Source organism: Dama dama, chromosome 5 (assembly GCF_033118175.1).
Source record: "Dama dama isolate Ldn47 chromosome 5, ASM3311817v1, whole genome shotgun sequence".
NCBI lineage: Eukaryota > Metazoa > Chordata > Mammalia > Artiodactyla > Cervidae > Dama > Dama dama.
The window spans coordinates 3179856-3196527 of record NC_083685.1 but is presented as its reverse complement, the minus strand read 5'-3'; the positions used below and the strand labels follow the sequence as shown (position 1 = coordinate 3196527).

Below are 16672 nucleotides of genomic sequence, written 5' to 3'. Positions count from 1 at the left end.
CCTGTCCATCACCAACTCCCGGAGTTTACCCAAACTCATGTCCATTGAGTTGATGATGCCATCCATCCATCTCATCCTCTGTGGTCCCCTTCTCCTCCTGCCCTCAATCTTTCCCAGCATCAGGATCTTTTCAAATGAGTCAGCTCTCTGCATCAGGTGGCCAAAGTATTAGAGTTTCAGCATCAACATCAGACCTTCCAGTGAACACCCAGAACTGATTTCCTTTAGGATGAACTGGTTGGATCTCCCTGCAGTCCAAGGGACTCTCAAGAGTCTTCTCCAACACCACAGTTCAAAAGCATCAGTTCTTCAGTGCTCAGCTTTCTTTATAGTCCAACTCTCACATCCATACGTGACTAGTGGAAAAACCATAGTCTTGACTAGACGGACCTTTGTTGGCAAAGTAATGTCTCTGCTTTTTAATATGTTGTATAGGTTGGTCATAACTTTCCTTCTAAGGAGTAAGCGTCTTTTAATTCCGGGCCTGCAGTCACCATCTGCAGTGATTTTGGAGCCCTGTGCCTTGGTCGGAACTTTAAATCTTGGTGAGGAGGATAGACTGATACTCCAGCAATCCTAAAGAACAGACATGTGTCCTCAGAATGTCAACACAGGTTCTTCTAGAGCTCAGAGCTGGTGCTGAGGGGTGTGTCCTGGGGAGGCTTGCTTTGGGGATGGGGGAGAGTGGATGGTGGGACGAGGAGGGCCAGACTGAGGGACTACCCGATCCTGCAGGTAGATCACGGACAGGTGTTTGAGCAGGTGCATGGAACTGGTGACAGTTCTGGCTGTTGCCCTGAGGACAGTGTGCACCAACTGAGGACAGACACGGGGAGGGACCTGCACTGGGAGAAGTGGACATGCGCTTGGCTTCGGAGGACGCCGGACACTGGTTTGAGAGGGTCAGCCAGAACCCTGGGCTCCTTACACTAAGTTCAAGGAGGTGCTTTTAGTGGGCGGCCACGAAGCAAAGAGGCTGGCACTTATCTCTGCCTCCTCCGCTGCAGAGAGGGGCTTTGCCTTAGTTTCTATACTGAGGTCTAATGTAAGAGGCATTCAACAAATGGCTTCACTACCTAAAACACACGTTTCCTTTACAAATGAGCTGGTTCTGTTGCTTGCTTGTTTGTATTTTGGCATGTTGTGGGGACCAGAAATCGAGGGCACCTTCAAAGCAGCCCAGAGGAGCTCCTAAAAGGGATGTGGTTGGCGTCAGCCTTGGGCGAGTTTAGAACCATCACTCGAGGCAAAAGGGTAGGAGGCGAATCAAGGCAGGTAGTCAGATGGAGGCTTGAAGGCTGGTGAAGAAGATCTAGACATTACTTGTTTGGGTTTAGTTGGATCTTTTAAGAAAACTTAGTTTTTTAGGTTCCTGCCTTCCTGGTTCACAAGAAGGCAAAGTGATTGAGAATCTGACTTAGAAGCCGACAGGCCTGACTGAGTTCAGACCCACACTTCATGCTTGGCAGCTCTGCAACTCTGGGCAAGTCACTCAGTCTCTCTGAGCCCCAGTTTCCTCAAATGTAAAATGGAGATGAATTGATAATATCCCACAGGGTTGCCATGACCATTGAGTAAGATAATCCATTCCCTGGAACTGATATGTGGCTCTTAGGGTAAGTTAATGTCCATGGGTTTGGTTTGGAGTTTAGCATATCAAAGTTCCAAAAAATGTGTATGTTCTATCTTTCCATAATTCTAGGGGTACTTTTTTAAAAAATATTTCAAGAATCTAAACTAAATTTATGTGGAATCTCATGAATTATGACTAAAAATAATAGTTTATTAACCTGCCAGTGAAATATTATACTGAGAATCAGGCAGTACCATTTGCCTTTTGTTTAAATTGAGCTAAAATTTACATACAGTAAAAGGTATAGATGTTAAGTAAGTAGATTGAATTTTTACAAATTGCATCCCAGGATAACTAGCACCACAGCTAAGATACAGAATGCTTCCATCATCCCAGAGAGTTCCTTCCTGCCCTTTTCCCGTCAGCTCCTACCCTTATGAGTAACCCCTGTTCTGCGTTCTGCCATTCTAGGTTCATTTTTGCGTGCTTTTGAACTTTGCACAGTGGGATCATACAGTACCTACTGTACTGTGTCTTCGAGTCTTTTAAAGTTCAGCCTAATGTTTTTGAGACTGAGCCAGGTTATTGCTTGTATCTATAGCTGTTTTTAATTTGCTGAGTAGTATTCTGTTGAATGAATCTGAGACACTGTTTCAATCTGTTTTAACATAGCAATTGTTTTCCAGTTTGAGGCCATCATGCCTAAGGCTGCTGTGGACATTTTGTTTTAGTGGAGTACGTTTTCACTTCTCTTGGGTAGATACCTTGAAGTGGACTTCTGGGTCAGAGGGTGGGCATCTGCTTAATCTTGTAGGTGGCTATATCATTTTCTGCTGACACCAGAAAACCTGAGGATTCTGGGTGCTCCAGCATCCTCACCAACATTAAAATGTTTTATTTTTTCATTTTTGGTTGTGCTGGGTTTTTGTTGCTTCGCAGGCTTTTCTCTGCTTATGGCGAGTGGAGGCTGCTCTCTAGTTAACGGTGGGCAGGCTTCTCATTGCAGTGGCTTCTCTTGTTGCTGAGCACAGGCTCTAGGGCATGTGGGCTTCAGTAGCTGGGGCTTAAGGGTGCTAAAGCATAGGTTCATTAGTTGTGGCTCATGGGCTTAGTTGTTCCACAGCATGTGGGATCTTCCCAAATCTGGGATCGAACTTGTGTCCCTTGCATTACAAGGCAGATTCTCAACCACTGGACCGCCAGGGAAGTCCCAACACTTGTTCTTGAAGTCTTTTCAGCTTCGCCATTTTGGTTGGTATGTGGAGAGCTGTTTGATTTTCCTGATGACTAATGATGTACAGCATTTCTTTAAAGCCTTGTTGTTGTTGTTGTTGTTCATTTGCTAAGTCATGTCGGACTCTTTGTGACCTCATGGACTGCAGCACGCTAGGCTTTGCTGTCCTTCACTGTCTCCTGGAATTTGCTCAAACTCATGTCCATCGAGTCGGTGATTCGCTCAGCCTTCTTTATGTTCAAACTCTCACGTCCGTACATGACTGCTGGAAAAACCGTGAAAGTTGCTCAGCCGTGTCTGACTCTTTATGACCCCATGGACTGTACAGTCCATGGAATTCCCGAGACCAGAATACTGGAGTGGGTGGCCTTTTCCTTCTCCAGGGGGTCTTCCCAACCCAGGGATCGAACCCAGGTCTCCCGCATTGCAGGCGGATTCTTTATCACCTGAGCCACCAGGGAAGCCCAAGAATACTGGAGTGGGTAGCCGACCTTCTCCAGCGGATCTTCCCAACCCAGGGATCGAACCAGGGTCTTTATCAACTGAGCTATCGGGGGAGCCCACAGCCTTGACTGATCAGGCCTTTGTCAGCAAAGTGACGTCTCTGCCTTAAAGCCTAATGAGCCAGAAGTAGGACCTGTGTAATTTGACCAAGTCAGATTGACTGCCAGGAAGCAGGGAACTCTGGAGTGCTGCTCTCTGTATCCGAGGGAAGGGAATTTGTAACCGAGGAGGCTCTAAGAGAAAGAGGGGTCTGTTTGCACGGATCGCTGTTTCTGAGGCCAGACGGGGCGGGTTGAGAGGTGGGGACTCACTCGGGAGCACTGCCATGGTGAGTGTCCTCGGGAGTGAGTGGTCATGGCAGAGCTTGTCTGAGCGTCACTGCTGAGGGCAAGGGGGTCCTCATAGCGTCTGACAGCTGCCGCATTGCTGAGGGAGAAGCAGGCTTGACTCGTGGTTGGCTTCATCAAGTGTGGCCATCCTCCAGACCCGATGCATGATCAGGCTGCATTTACGCTTTTCAGTCTGAGCTGATTTTCATCCTTGGAATACCAGACAGGTTTTGATCCTTTTGGCCTTTATCACGTACTCACTGACCACTTTATACCTTTTGGGAGGTGTCCGTTCAAGTCTTTCTCCTAGTTTTTAAAAAATTGAGTGTCTTTTAAAAACTGTTATTGATTTGTAGGAGATTTTAAAAATATTTTCTGGATACTAGTTCTTTGTTGGACTAGGGTATTGAAAATATTCTCTTCCAGGATGTGGCTGGCTTTTTCATTTTCTAACAGTATTTGTTTTACCTGAGAGCAAAGTAGGTGAATACATATGTACTGACATGAATTAACAGTGTTTTTTGTTTTTTTTTGTGAGTGGAAGTGTTTCAGTACAGTCCGATTCCTTGATTTTTTTTTTTTTTCCTTTGATAATTTGTGATTTGGGGATTCTGAGAAATAATTGGCAGTCTCTGCCTCAGCTCAGTGAGATTGTCGTGCTCTCCTTGGCCTCCCTCCCCTGTCCCTAGGGTCCAGAAGGTGCCCCCAGGCAAAACGGGGCTCACCTTGCCCATTCCCTGTCCCTTGATGATCACACCTGCGGTGCCTGGAAGCAGTAACTTCGTGTATCTTGTCCCAGTTTGTACCACGTGGCTGGAGCGCAGGCCCAGGACGGGTTGCAGTGTCCTGGCACGAAGTGGAGCTCTTTGTTCTGAGTGGTGTGTCCGACGGGTTAACCGCCGGTCGCCGTCTCCCGTCCCCCAGCGTCAGTCCTGATGGCTTTGCCAAGGCACAGCCCCTGCCGGCTGTTGACCAGTTGTCCCAGTGCTGCTTTTGCAGGTTTTGATGTCGTTATGGTGTGCAGGTAGGCTTGGGCAGAGGCGCAGACCATCTCTCTGTCCACTTCACCTGAAATACTTGTTTAAACTTCTTTTTCCTGGGGCCCAGCTCAGCTTTGGGGGGTCCGGCTTCTGTTTTTAACTGCTTCCCCTAAGGATGTGTGTAGCAGCAGCCTGGCTGCTCAGCTGGGACTGGAAGGGCTTCCCCTGTGCCTGTCGAGCACTGTGGGTAATTCAGCGTGGGGCGCAGGAAGAAACAGGGTCTCCAAGCCTGAGTCATCTTCACGCCGTGTGGGTGAGGCCGGAAACAACGTGGAAAGTGTCGGGTCTTTTGGGGGGTTTGGCTTTTGTCTGCTTTCCTTGCTCCCCACCTGGGCTTATTTGGTTCTTAATATAAGGGAAAAAATCCAGTTATTTGGAGCTTCTCATTCTTATGGAGTTAAGTGCTCTCCTGTTATTCACTTGGGTTCTTTCAGGGAGATGTTAGAGAAGCAGATGTTTGCCGCCTGGTGTCAGAAGATGTCTCAGCATCGAGAACACTGCTTAGCAGAGAGGATGGTGAGTGGTTCCCCTGGGGAGGTGGCCGGGACACGCAGGGCCTGCTTCAGGGCTTTGCACCTGGCGCCTTGCCCCTGAGGATGCTGCTGGACCCAGACCCATGCTGCAGGGCGACCCGCCTGCAGCCAGGATTCATGAGGCCAGGGCAGGGCCTGGCATCTGTTTCCTTCTCAGTGGAATCTGCAGATGGTTTCTGGGCCCACCCAGCTCTTGCACCTCCAGCCCTTACGCCTTGGTCATCGTTCGTGGCCTGGGCTTTTCCTGGCTTCCCTACTGCCGCCTCTGTGACCCTTCCGATCTCTCCTGCCACAGGCCGTGCTCCACGCAGAGCGGCACCTTCTGCAGAAGTCGTGGTCCACGTGGCGCCAGCAGGCAGCAGCACACCGCCTGGAGCGGCAGCGGCGTGCACTGGCCTGTGCCCACCACCACCTCGGGCAGCTCAGGAAGGCCTTCTGTGTCTGGAGGGAGGGCGCCCGAGGGCTCAGAACAGAGTGAGTGGCCACTTGTGCCTCAGAAACCCTTCCCGGCTTAGGGCAGCTTTGACTGTGGTGGCAGACTGTTAGCTCTGAGTGTCAGCCGATGGAGGGGTGGGGGAGTGGTCGTGTCAGCCTGGATTCTGGTCTTAAGTCCCAGAAATTCAACTTGAAACAGTTGAAGCAAACTTGAAGCAAAACCGGGGCTGCAGTGAGAGGCTTCTGGGGCGCTCGTGGATCTCTGGGCTCAGGAACTCGGCTGGTCAGCAGGGCCTATGGACCTGAGGTCCTGCCCGTCAGCTCCATCCTGCTCCCTGATTGGGGCCACTTGAAGCGCCCGTGGCTGGGGCAGGCTGTGGCAGTTTCACCACACCCCATAGTCAGGGACCAGGGCGGACACCCCCGTATGCCCTGCAGGCGTCATCCTGCCCTGGTTCCTCTCTTGATCCGCTTTGTCCTCCGAGGGTCTCTCACCTCTCGAACTATGGCCATGTTGAACCTCCTCCTCAGATACCTGTTCCCACATGAACGCAGAGCCCTATGAATTTGTCCACAAAAATTGGGCTGTATGAGTGCTGTTCTGGGTGGAATGCCCAAATCCTTTGGCAGCTGTTCCCAAAGGGTCTTGATTCCCCTGCATGTTTAAGACCCCCTGGGCAGGGTCCGGGCTGCAGTGGGGTGCCCCTCGAGAGGGCCTTCACAGGGTCTGGACTGAGCACCAGCTGTCTCCCCACAGGAGGACGGGCAATGTGCGGGCTTCACGGTTCCACGCGGCGTGGCTTCTGCGCTGGGCCTGGACCAGGTGGCGGGAGGTGAGGCTTTGGCATGGGCGCTGCCCGCCTGGGGCTGTGGGTGGGTGGAGCCTCGTCGGGGTAACTCAGGAGGAACACATGGTCTCCCCTGCCCCTGAGTGTGTGGGGGAGGCCAGGCGGCAGGTGGAGTGAGTGCCCAGCTGGTTTCATGAGACGACTGGCTCACAGGTCCCTGTTGTGTCAGGTGCCAGGCTGTTCCTCCTGGACGCTCTGAGTCTAAAGTCCCTGGTCTAACAGTTCACAGACGTCCTCTTCAGGGTGAAAAACGTTCACACTGATACTGGTTCGCACTGACCCGCAGGAGGCGTTTGCCCCATGTCATCCTCACTGCCCTCTAGGAACTGTGTGTTTACAGAGGATGCTGGGCTTGGGGTTAATAACCACTTTACCCGAGCTCCCCCAAACCAAGAGTGAGCCCGAGGCCCGGCCAAGCCCTGCTCAGCCCTGGGCCCGCAGCGGCCCGCTCTCCTCTCCGCAGTGCCGGGCCCTGCGCAGTGCCGAGTGGCAGAAGCTGGCACGTGCCGACCTGCACAGCTTGCTGCAGGGTGCTGCTGACCTGGGGGTACAAGAGGCCGCCGTCCCCCAGACCTCCTCGGCTGCGGGGAGGGGGATTCCGAAGGCTTTGTTCCCCTTCCTTGTTCCTCCCGCCCCTCCCGAGGTAGTAATTCCACAAGCCTCAGAGCAAGTGCCCTGCCAGTGGGTCTTACACCCCTGAGCTAGTTTCCCATCCTTCCCCGGGGGCCGGGGGCCTGGGGGCTGGACTTGCCAGGTGAGGGCATAGCCGGCCCTCTCCCTGTCACTGGCTGGGCTCCTGGCCGCCCCCTGCCTTCTGTGGTGCCTGCTCCGGGCATCAGGCCGTGCACCTCTGCGGCTGCCCCTGGGCGGGGAGCGCTGCGGCCTGGGCCCTCCAGTCCTCCTGGTTGCCTGCAGGTGTATCAGAGCCGAGTGTGGCGCATGCTGCAGGAGGCGGCTGCCAGGGAGAGCCAACACAAGAGGCGGCTGCTGCGGTGAGTCCGCGCGTCCCCGGCACCGCCCAGGGGCCGGGGAGCAGGCTGCAGACCCCGGCAGGTTGGGGGGGCCCCGCCCAGGGTCTGGCAGTTGCGCCTGGCCACCTCCCGCTGCCGAGCGAGGCTTCGGTGTGTCCAGTGCTGGTGCTGTGCACTGCGTGCTGAGCGGGGCCTCGGGGAGGCTCCTGCACCATCTCCCGCGAGTCTCGTTCACCTGAGCGCCTATCCCTGCCCCATTCAGACCTGCGGGAGGTGCCTCGTCACCACCACTCTGCTCCCAGGCCCCCCCCCTCACCCCCACCCCCTGCTCTAGGCCTCTCTCCAGCCTGGGGCCGTCTGCATCTCACAGCCGTGGACTCACTCACGCCCCTCGGCTCTGCTGGTTTCTCCCCTGCCTCAGTCTGTTCAGCACCTGCTGTTGCAGGCTGCCCGTGCCCCCCTCCATCTTCCCGTCTGCCTCTCTCATCGTGGATGCATCACCTGTGTCGTCGTCGCCTGTTGCAGCCCTGAGTTCCCTGTGGCGCCTGAATGCACGAGGCCGTGGTGCCATGGTGCTCCCACGGCACTGCTCAGCCGCGTGCAGGGTGTGCAGTCAGCATAAATCGGCGTGCGACAGACACGCTAGGGTGTGGGGAGACCTCGGTTCACGACCGAGCTCAAGAGCCTCGCACTGCCCACCCCCAGGTCACCCTGTCCCCACGTGTGCCCGCAGGCGCGTGTTACGTCGCTGGAGAGAGAACACCGTGGCCCAAGCGGACGAAGCGAAAAAGACGTCCCGGGCAGCAGCTCACTACAGAAGGACACTGTGCTCCAAGGTGAGCCCTGTGGGCCAGCTGGTGGCCCGGGGGCTGGGGCTGCTTTCCTGCGAGGGGGTGGCCTGGAAGTGGCTCCAGAGGCGTGAACTGAACAAGGAGCCCGGAACAAGAGACAGCGCCCTTCTGCACACACACAGCTGGGCCGGCAGGCGAGCTTGTTTACTCGTTCGTTTTACTGAATTCTGAACCAACATCCATAAAGCAAAGGCAGGGCGTATACTGACTGTGAACCAGCTCTCCCCAGAACCAGGGTTTCCCACACACGTCTCCTCGTATCAGCATGGGATGTACAGCGCAGAGGCCTCCCTGACTCCTGCTGCTCTTCGGCCTCACGGGATTCTTGCCTTGGGGGCTTTCCGTAGAGCATCCGGGAACATGAGGTCATCGGTCACGGTTGGCGGGAATTGGCCGTCACTTGGTGTGACCTGGTTCCACGTGCTGGGGGTGCGTGGCTGTGGGAACAAGTCATATCATGTGACAGGATGCACATGCCGTGATGGCAGTGGTCCTCGACTCTGGGGCGTTTCAGAAGAAGGCAGTTTGCTGGGAGCCTGGTGCTGGTCCTGACAGCTCTGGAGCCTCTGTGGATGGACAGCAGTTCCACGTGGTCAGGGTCCGGTCTGCTCTCAGGGTAGTTTACAGGCCGGTGTGACTGCCCTGCTCTGCTTGGCCTTGGTCAGGGCTCTGCTTGGCCTCGGGGCTCCGAAGGGAGGTGGCCTCTGGGGAGTGGAGCTCGAGACTGTGGGGAGCAGGCGGCAGACACCTTCTGTCCTGCTACTGTGATTTCACGTGCACCTCACGTATGAAAGCGCACGTGACCTGAAGCTTCCACTTAACAAGTAGGGTGAGAGCCCGAGTGAGACTTGACATCTTCACGACATTGTGTGACGTTCAGCTCTTCTGGGCCCATCGCCTGGGATACAGGGCTTCTTGCAAGGGGGCTGGGCATGGTGGCCTGGGTCTGTGTGGACAGCAGGCGCTTCCTGGAGCCCATATGAATGCTGTTCACTCCACAAGGAGCCACCCGCAAAGCCGGGGTGACCCCAGGAAGTGGGGACATGCTGTGACCACACTCTTCTGCTTCTGCCCCTCAGGTCCTGCTTGAGTGGCGAGAGGCAGCATCTGTGCAGGTGTATTACCGAGAGCAGGAGGATGGGGCTCTCAGGGAGGCCCAGCTGGTGCTGAGTAGGGGTAAGTGGGGCCCGGAAGCTAGGTGGTGGTGGTTCAGTTGCTCAGTCATGTCTGACTCTTTGCCACCCCATGGACTACCAGGCTTCCCTGTCCTTCGCCGTCTCCCAGAGCTTGCTCAAACTCATGTCCATTGAGTCAGTGAGGTCATCCAGCCATCTCGTTCTCTGTCATCCCCTTCTCCTCCTGCCTTCAGCCTTAGTATCAGGGCCTTTTCTGATGAGTTGGCTCTTCACAACAGGTGGTCAAAATATTGAAGCTTCAGTTTCAGCATCAGTGCTTCCAATTAATATTCAGGATTGATTTCCTTTAGGGTGGACTGTTTGGATCTCTTGCAGTCCAGGGGACTCTCAAGAGTCTTTTCCAATACCATGGTTCAAAAGCATCAGTTCTTTGGCACTCAGCCTTCTTTATGGTCCAACTCTTCACACCATACATGACTACTGGAAAAACCATAGCCTTGACTAGATGGACCTTTGTTGGCAAAGTAATGTCTCTGCTTTTTAGTATGCTATCTAAGTTGGTCATAACTTTCCTTCCAAGGAGTAAGCGTCTTTTAATTTCATGGCTGCAGTCACCATCTGCAGTGATTTTGGAGCTCAAGTAAATAAAATTTGTCACTGTTTCCATTGTTTGCCCATCTATTTGCCATGAAATGATGGGACCAGATGCCATGATCTTCATTTTTTGAACATTGAGTTTTAAGCCAGCTTTTCACTCTCTTCTTTCACCTTCATCAAGAAGCTCTTTAGTTCCTTTTGGCTTTCTGTCATAAGGGTGGTGTCATCTGCATATCTGAGGTTATTGATATTTCTCCCAGCAATCTTAATTCCAGCTTGTGCTTCATGCAGCCTGGCTTTTTGCATCAGGTACTCTGCATATAAGTTAAATAAGCAGGTGACAATATACAGCCTAAAAGTATTCCTTTCCCAGTTTTGAACCAGTCCATTGTTCCATGTCTGGTTCTAACTGTTGCTTCTTGACCTGCAGACAGGTTTCATAGGAGGCAGGTAAGGTGATCTGGTATTCCCATCTCTTTAAGAGTTTTTCACAGTTTGCTGTGATCCATACAATAAAAGGTGTTAGCGTGGTCAGTGAAGCAGAAGTAGATGTTTTTCTGGAATTCTCGTTTTTTCTATGATCTGGTGAATGTTGGCAATTTGATCTCTCGTTCCTCTGCCTTTTCTAAATCCAGCTCGAACATCTGGAAGTTCACGGTTCATACTGTCGAAGCCTGGCTTGGAGAATTTTGAGCAGTACTTTGCTAGCGTGTGAAATGAGTGCAATTGTGCGGTAGTTTAAGCATTCTTTGGCATTGCCCTTCTTTGGGATTAGAATGAAAACTGACCTTTTTGAGTCCTATGACCACTGCTGAGTTTTCTAAATTTGCTGGCATATTGAGTGCAGCACTTCAACAGCATCATCTTTTAGGATTTGAATTAGCTCATCTGGAATTCCATCCCCTCCACTAACTTTGTTCGTAGTGATGCTTCCTAAGGCCCACTCAGCCTGGGCTGCTGAGCCTCAGTTTCCTCCCACTGCCTCAAGCCCAGCAGCTTCTTGGAGGCGGCTCTGCAGGGGTCTTGGCACGCCTGCGGTCGCTGTGCACGCCTGTGGTCGCTGTGCACGGGCTTATGGCTCAGGGGTTGGGTGGGGGGCCCAGCGATCAATAGATCTGGTTCCTGTCAGGGTGTGTGCAGCCTCTGAAGGTGGCCAGAGCTGTCCTCACAGAGTGGCCATGTCCACACGCGGTGGTCTCACACCCAGGTTCTCTACCCTGAATTTCACTGTTGCCTGCTGGTCCATAAGGGCTTCCCAGGTGGCGCTAGTGGTACAGAACCTACCAGTGCTGGAGACATAAGAGACACAGGTTCGATCCCTGGGTTGGGAAGATCCCCTAGAGGGGGTCTTGGAAACCCACTGCAGTACTCTTGCCTGGAGAATCCCATGGACAGAGGAGCCTGGTGGGCTACAGTCCTTGGGGTCGCAGAGTCAGACACGACTGAAGCGACTTAGCACGCGTCCTCCGCAGGAGCTGACTGACTCCGATCTGTCTCAGGCCGTCTCAGGACCTGGTTTTGGCGCTGGCGGGACCGAAGCCGGAGGGCTGCCCGGCAGAGGGTGCAGATGGAGCAGGCAGTGCAGCATTACTGCCAGAAGCTGCTGCAGGAGGCCCTGGCCCGGTGGAAGGCGCACCATCAGGGCTGCGTTAGGAAGAGGGTGAGGCAGTGGGCAACACCACGAGCTCCCCAATGCAGCCGGGCTGTCTGGGCCGGGAGACCGCATTCTGGCGAGGAAAGGTCTTTCCTGAAGCGCTCCCAGCAGCCAGTGTGGATGGTGGTGGCCGGGGTCCTGTGGGCACAAGGCTGCCTTTCTGGTTGTTGAGTGAAGACTGGGGAAGCGGCCTCGTGAGCCTGTCCCCCGGGTGGACGGTGGCTCAGCAGAGAACCCGTTCAGTCTGAACCACACCTGTCAGCACTGGGCGAACTGCAGAGCCATCGGGACACTCCGTCTGTGCAGTAGGCCCTTGGCTTCATCCAGGACGACTCCTGCTGGTGGGAGGTGGTGCCGGTGGGCCTGGAGCCCGCGCCGCCCCCAGGGGCTCTGGGTGTAGGTACCTTCTGGCCCAGGGCACACGGCCCACTGCGTGCCCTCTCCCCAGCTGCGGCAGAGGCAGGCCGCCCGACTCCTGGCCCAGACGCTCAGCCGGGCTTGCTTCCACCAGTGGAAACGGCAGGTGGGCGCCCTGGGGAAGCCCTCTCCCAGCCCTCCTGCTCCCTCCTGGGCCCGCCTCCAGTTCCTGTTGGTTTCACCCTCTTCCTGGGCTCCCCAGCACTGCCAGCCCCGCCAGCCACTGCCCAGCACTGACAGCTTCCTTCCCTGGGAACCTGTCTAAGGCCAGGTCCATTCCTGCAGTGTCCCGTTGAAAACACATCAGAAAACACATAGAAATTGATCGGAAATGCACTTTAGGTCTTTACTGAGGCTTTGCTAAGACACCGGGTGGACTGTGTGCTGTGTCCCGCTCGGCGGCCCTTCAGGGGTCAGGTCCCTTTCCTCCCCGGAGCCCTGAGCGCTGCCCCCCCGCCACCGCTCCTGACCCTGGAGCCTGGAGCTCCTGGACATGGTTCTTTCCCAAGGGGCTTCCTTGATCCCCGGCCTCAGAGCAGGCAGGGCCGGACCCAGCTGGAGAGGGATCTGAGGGTGACTGGGGCCGCGTGCGGGGGTCTCCCTGAAGGGGACACTGCCTTTCTGGCTCTAGCTGGTGGACAGGAGGCAAGAGCGGCAGCTCACGGCGCGGGCCCTGTGGTTCTGGGCCTTCTCCCTGCAGGCGAAGGTAACGGGCTCCCCATCCCAGCAGAGGCCACAGCTGGTGGGAGGGGGGCCTCAGTAGGACGGCTGGGCCTCACCTCTCCTCTCCCTGGAGGCCTGGGCTGCCTGGCGGGGCTTCGTGCAGGAGAGGAGGAGGAAGAAGGCGCGGGAGGAGCAGGCGGTGCAGGCCTACCACCAGCAGCTCCTCAGGGAGGGCGTCGAGCGCCTCCTGCGCTTTGCGGCGGGCATGAAGGCCTTCCGGCAGCAGCTGCACGCCCAGCAGCAGGTGCAGGTGGGTCTGGGGTGTTCCCAGCCCCCAGCCCCGTGGGCAGCGGGCGGGCACAGCACCACCTGACCGGAGGCCGGTTGCAGGCAGCCCACAGTCTCCACCGCGCAGTGCGTCGCTGTGCCACGCTCTGGAAACAGAAGGCGCTGGGCCAGGGCAGGGAGCCGCAGCCCCCTGCGTCCACCGAGCCCAGCAGAAGAGTGACGTTTGAGCGTCCCCTTCCCAGCCACGTTGCTGCCGGGGCTGGCGATGCCCCCCTGGAGACCAGGAGACCACCAGCTCCTCGGGGGCTTTGGGGAGCCTTGGACAGCCTGGCATCAGCCCCTGGGGAGCCCCAGCTCCTGGGGCTGTGAGTAACCCGTCCCTCACGTCGTCCTCCTCGCTTCCTCCTGGGGCAGAGCTTAGACAGTACAGGACGGACACGGGGCTCCGGGGTCACGGCCGAGCCACTGGGGGCCCGCCCTGCAGCAGAATCCTGCCCCCGCTTCTGTGGGGCCCTCACTAGGGGCTCAGCCGCTGTTCCTCCCGGATGGGCCCCCTGGCAGCCCCTCCCCGCCAGGCCTGTAGTCTCCCCACTTCTCCCGTCACAGCCAGGAGACGGTGCCCTCTGGGACACCCCGGCTCCCGGAGGCTGTGCTGCTGCAGCCTCCACGCTTAACTCCCGTGAGACGGCGTGGGTGGGGCGCCCGCAGGCAGCAGGCTCCTGGAGTTACTCTTCAGGGAGGCACCTGCGGCGAGAGCCTTCCTCACCTGACCTCCAGTCTCCCCAAGAGAGTTCAGGGGTTGGGCTGGATGACTGTGCCCACAAGGTCCCAGGCCCTGGGCAGCCTGGAGAAACAGCTTGTTTCTTCCCAGCAATGCTGCCCGCCGGGCACGGAAGCAGCCACGACGCCCAAGCTTCCTGGTGGAGCCCTTGCAGAGCCAGGCGCCCCTGGGGTGCGGCCCCCTCAGCAGGCAGGGGTAGGTGCTGCAGTTCTGGGGCCTTGGGGCCTGGCCCCCTTTCCTTCCCGCTCTCCTGGGGGCGCTGCCTGATGGGCTCCTGCCGCTCTGCCGCTCAGGTCCGAGGCCCTGTGGGAGCGCGGCCTACACCAGGTCCAGCCAGTGGGCCCCGCCCGGGCAGCGCTGGACCCAAGCAGCCCCCTGCCACGTGCCCCCAGCCTGAAGCCGCCACCCACGGCGCACCCGGGCCCAGAGCTGCTGCCCCCGTCCTCGTTTGCACCACGTGGGGCCCAAGTCCCCGTTCGGGTAAGACCCCTGGGGCCTGTCCTGGGTCCGGCCTTTGCTGCTTTCTTGCATACTCAGTGCTGTAGCCAAAGCTGTGCCCGCTGCTTCGGGAGACGCACCCAGTGTAGGGGCCACTGTCCTGGGGACACAGCAGGGAATGGCCCCCGAGGCCCCTGCTTGTGACGCCTACACGGAGGTGGAGACGAAAGGAAACCCCACACGCAGAGAGAGGTAGGGGCTGTGGACCACGGAGGGCCATGCAGGCCTCGGGGAGAAGCTGGACTTCAGGGGAACAAGAGGCTGTGGACGCGGGTCCAGCAGAAGGTGCTGGTGGCTGGGACACGGTGCCTGGACGCCGTGGGAGGCAGAGCAGGCAGGGCTTGCTCTGATGGGTTTGCTGAGAGGAAGGGAAGGAGTCCAGGATGGCTTCTGGGTTTCCAGCCTGAACAACTCCGGGAATAATGAGTTCTTTTACTGCGAGAGGGAAGATGTGGCTGGGGACCCAGGTGAAGCATGGAGTGAGTCCTCACTGTCAGGTTTGCGATAAAGCAACAGATTGAGCCTGGCCTCCAGGAATGAGGTCAGGGCTGCAGATCAAAGTTGACAGCTCGCAGCACAGGTTGGAGGTAACCTCCCGAGAACTGAAGGGGTTACAGGGAGGAGGGGTTGCAATTCTGGGGCCTGTGACGTGAGCGTCAAGGAGTCTGGACGGGGAAGTGAGGAGGCCCGAGTGTGCCCTGGGCTGGCCCCGCAGGAGCTAGTGCCCGAAGGGTTGTGACCTGAGTTGGGCTGGGGAGAGGGTGGGAGCATCACGTCCCTCCAGGGGCCAGCGTCACCAGGAGGGAGGGGAGGAGGGCTGGAGCACCAGCGTTCTTCCCAGGGCAACGGACGGTCGATGGTCGTCATTGAAAGGGGTGAAAGCTCGGTACAGCTGGCAGCGGCTGCTCTGGTGGTGGGGGCCCTCTGGTGGGGTCGGGTGTGGAAGTAAGAGGGCAAGGCCAGGTGAGCTGGCCCCGGCAGGCGTGGGGAACCCTGGCTCCCCACCTTCCTCCCACTTCCCTGATCAGTGGTCATCTTTCCCTTGCAGCTGTCAGCCCAGCCGATGACCCCTGGGCTTCCGTCCCAGATCCCTTTGTCCCTGGCCGGTGTCCCCAGCCCCCGTCTGCTCCTTCCTGGGGACTTTCGGGGCACCAGGCCTGGGCCTGGCTCTGACCCTGCAGCTGTGTACCGGGGGCCTGTCAGCACCTCGAGAGGGGGCGCCCCTCCCGGCAGCTCGGCTCATCCTGCATTGAGCCAGGAGGCTGGCCGAAATCAAGCCTGTTCTCCTGTGGGCACTGGCCACAACCTGGAGGCTGAGCTTGAGGGCATCCGGCAGCAGCTGCAGGACTACCAGACCACGAGGCAGAACCTCAGGTGAGACCACGGCACTGCTACAGCCCCACGGAGGGGCCCGACCGGGGCACTGTGTCCCCAGGGACAGCCCCACAGGCAGCAGCTCCCCGCTCAGTCCTGCTCATTTAGGTCCAGGGTGGTCTCACCTTCAGGAACCTGAGGGTGTAATGCTCAGAAGAGCTCAGCAGAACTTTACACCCAGCTGTGGCCCCTGGAAGCCGGTGGTCTGCCCAGCACATGTGACTCAAGTGGGAGGGTGCCCTGGTGTGCCCTCTGGGTGCACAGCCAGCCTCCCCCACGCCTGGGGGAAGGACGGGCTTGGGTCCCCCAAGGCCTGCTCTGCACAGGCCGCAGACGGTGGGGTAGCCTTTCTGCCTCTGCCCCCAGCAGCCCCAGCGGCTGTGCTTGTCCCCCAGCTGCAGGCTCTGCCTGGGCAAAGCCGGGCAGCAGGTGCCTTACGCCCTCAGGTCCTGCCAGCGGCAAGCGCACAGCCTGAGGCGGTGGCTAGAGCTGAGCAGGGAGGAGCCCCAGCCTGAGGACCAGGAAGCTGAGCAGCAGGTTGAGGAGGAGCTTCGGAAGGTGAGGCGCGGGCGGCCAGGAGGGCTCCTGGGTGGGGCTTCCTCTCAGCCGGCCCCCCGTCCCTCAGGTGGAGGTGCAGATCCAGCAGCTGGCCCACGAGCTGCAGGCCCGGCGCCAGCCTGTCCACACCTGCATCGCTCGGGTCCAGGCCCTGCGGCAGGCTCTGTGCTAGTCACCACATCCAGGAACAGAATGCAGAGCGGCAGTGTTTTTTAGTTTATTTCAAAATGTTGCAATTAAATGAATCACTGTTCAGAAGTCTCCCATTTTCATACAAAAATACTGTGCTACTGATACAGTTGAAAAAGTTCAAATGGCTTCTCCTGCAGGAGAAATTCACAGCATCCCCAGGAACCATGAAACTTGGCCCCCCCCCCACCCCGCCCCC

General features: G+C 57.2%; 1 protein-coding gene across 6 annotated transcripts in view; it reads left to right on the top strand.

The window, feature by feature from the left end:
- SFI1 (SFI1 centrin binding protein) overlaps window positions 1-16660 on the top strand; it is an 83752-nt gene extending 67092 nt beyond the window's left edge. For 4 of the 6 annotated variants that reach the window (XM_061141491.1, XM_061141492.1, XM_061141490.1 and 1 more), the window contains 15 exons: window positions 5115-5196; window positions 5509-5687; window positions 6406-6481; window positions 7412-7488; window positions 8201-8303; window positions 9398-9494; window positions 11551-11711; window positions 12154-12228; window positions 12754-12828; window positions 12919-13095; window positions 13176-13438; window positions 13945-14049; window positions 14148-14334; window positions 15401-15726; window positions 16173-16660. In XM_061141491.1, coding sequence (XP_060997474.1) covers window positions 5115-5196; window positions 5509-5687; window positions 6406-6481; window positions 7412-7488; window positions 8201-8303; window positions 9398-9494; window positions 11551-11711; window positions 12154-12228; window positions 12754-12828; window positions 12919-13095; window positions 13176-13438; window positions 13945-14049; window positions 14148-14334; window positions 15401-15726; window positions 16173-16500 — 2311 coding nt within the window. In that variant the 3' untranslated portion in view covers window positions 16501-16660. The remainder of the gene's footprint in view (window positions 1-5114; window positions 5197-5508; window positions 5688-6405; window positions 6482-7411; window positions 7489-8200; window positions 8304-9397; window positions 9495-11550; window positions 11712-12153; window positions 12229-12753; window positions 12829-12918; window positions 13096-13175; window positions 13439-13944; window positions 14050-14147; window positions 14335-15400; window positions 15727-16172) is intronic. The other 2 variants (XM_061141494.1, XM_061141493.1) reach the window with 2 other exon arrangements.
- The last annotated feature ends 12 nt before the right edge of the window (window positions 16661-16672 follow it).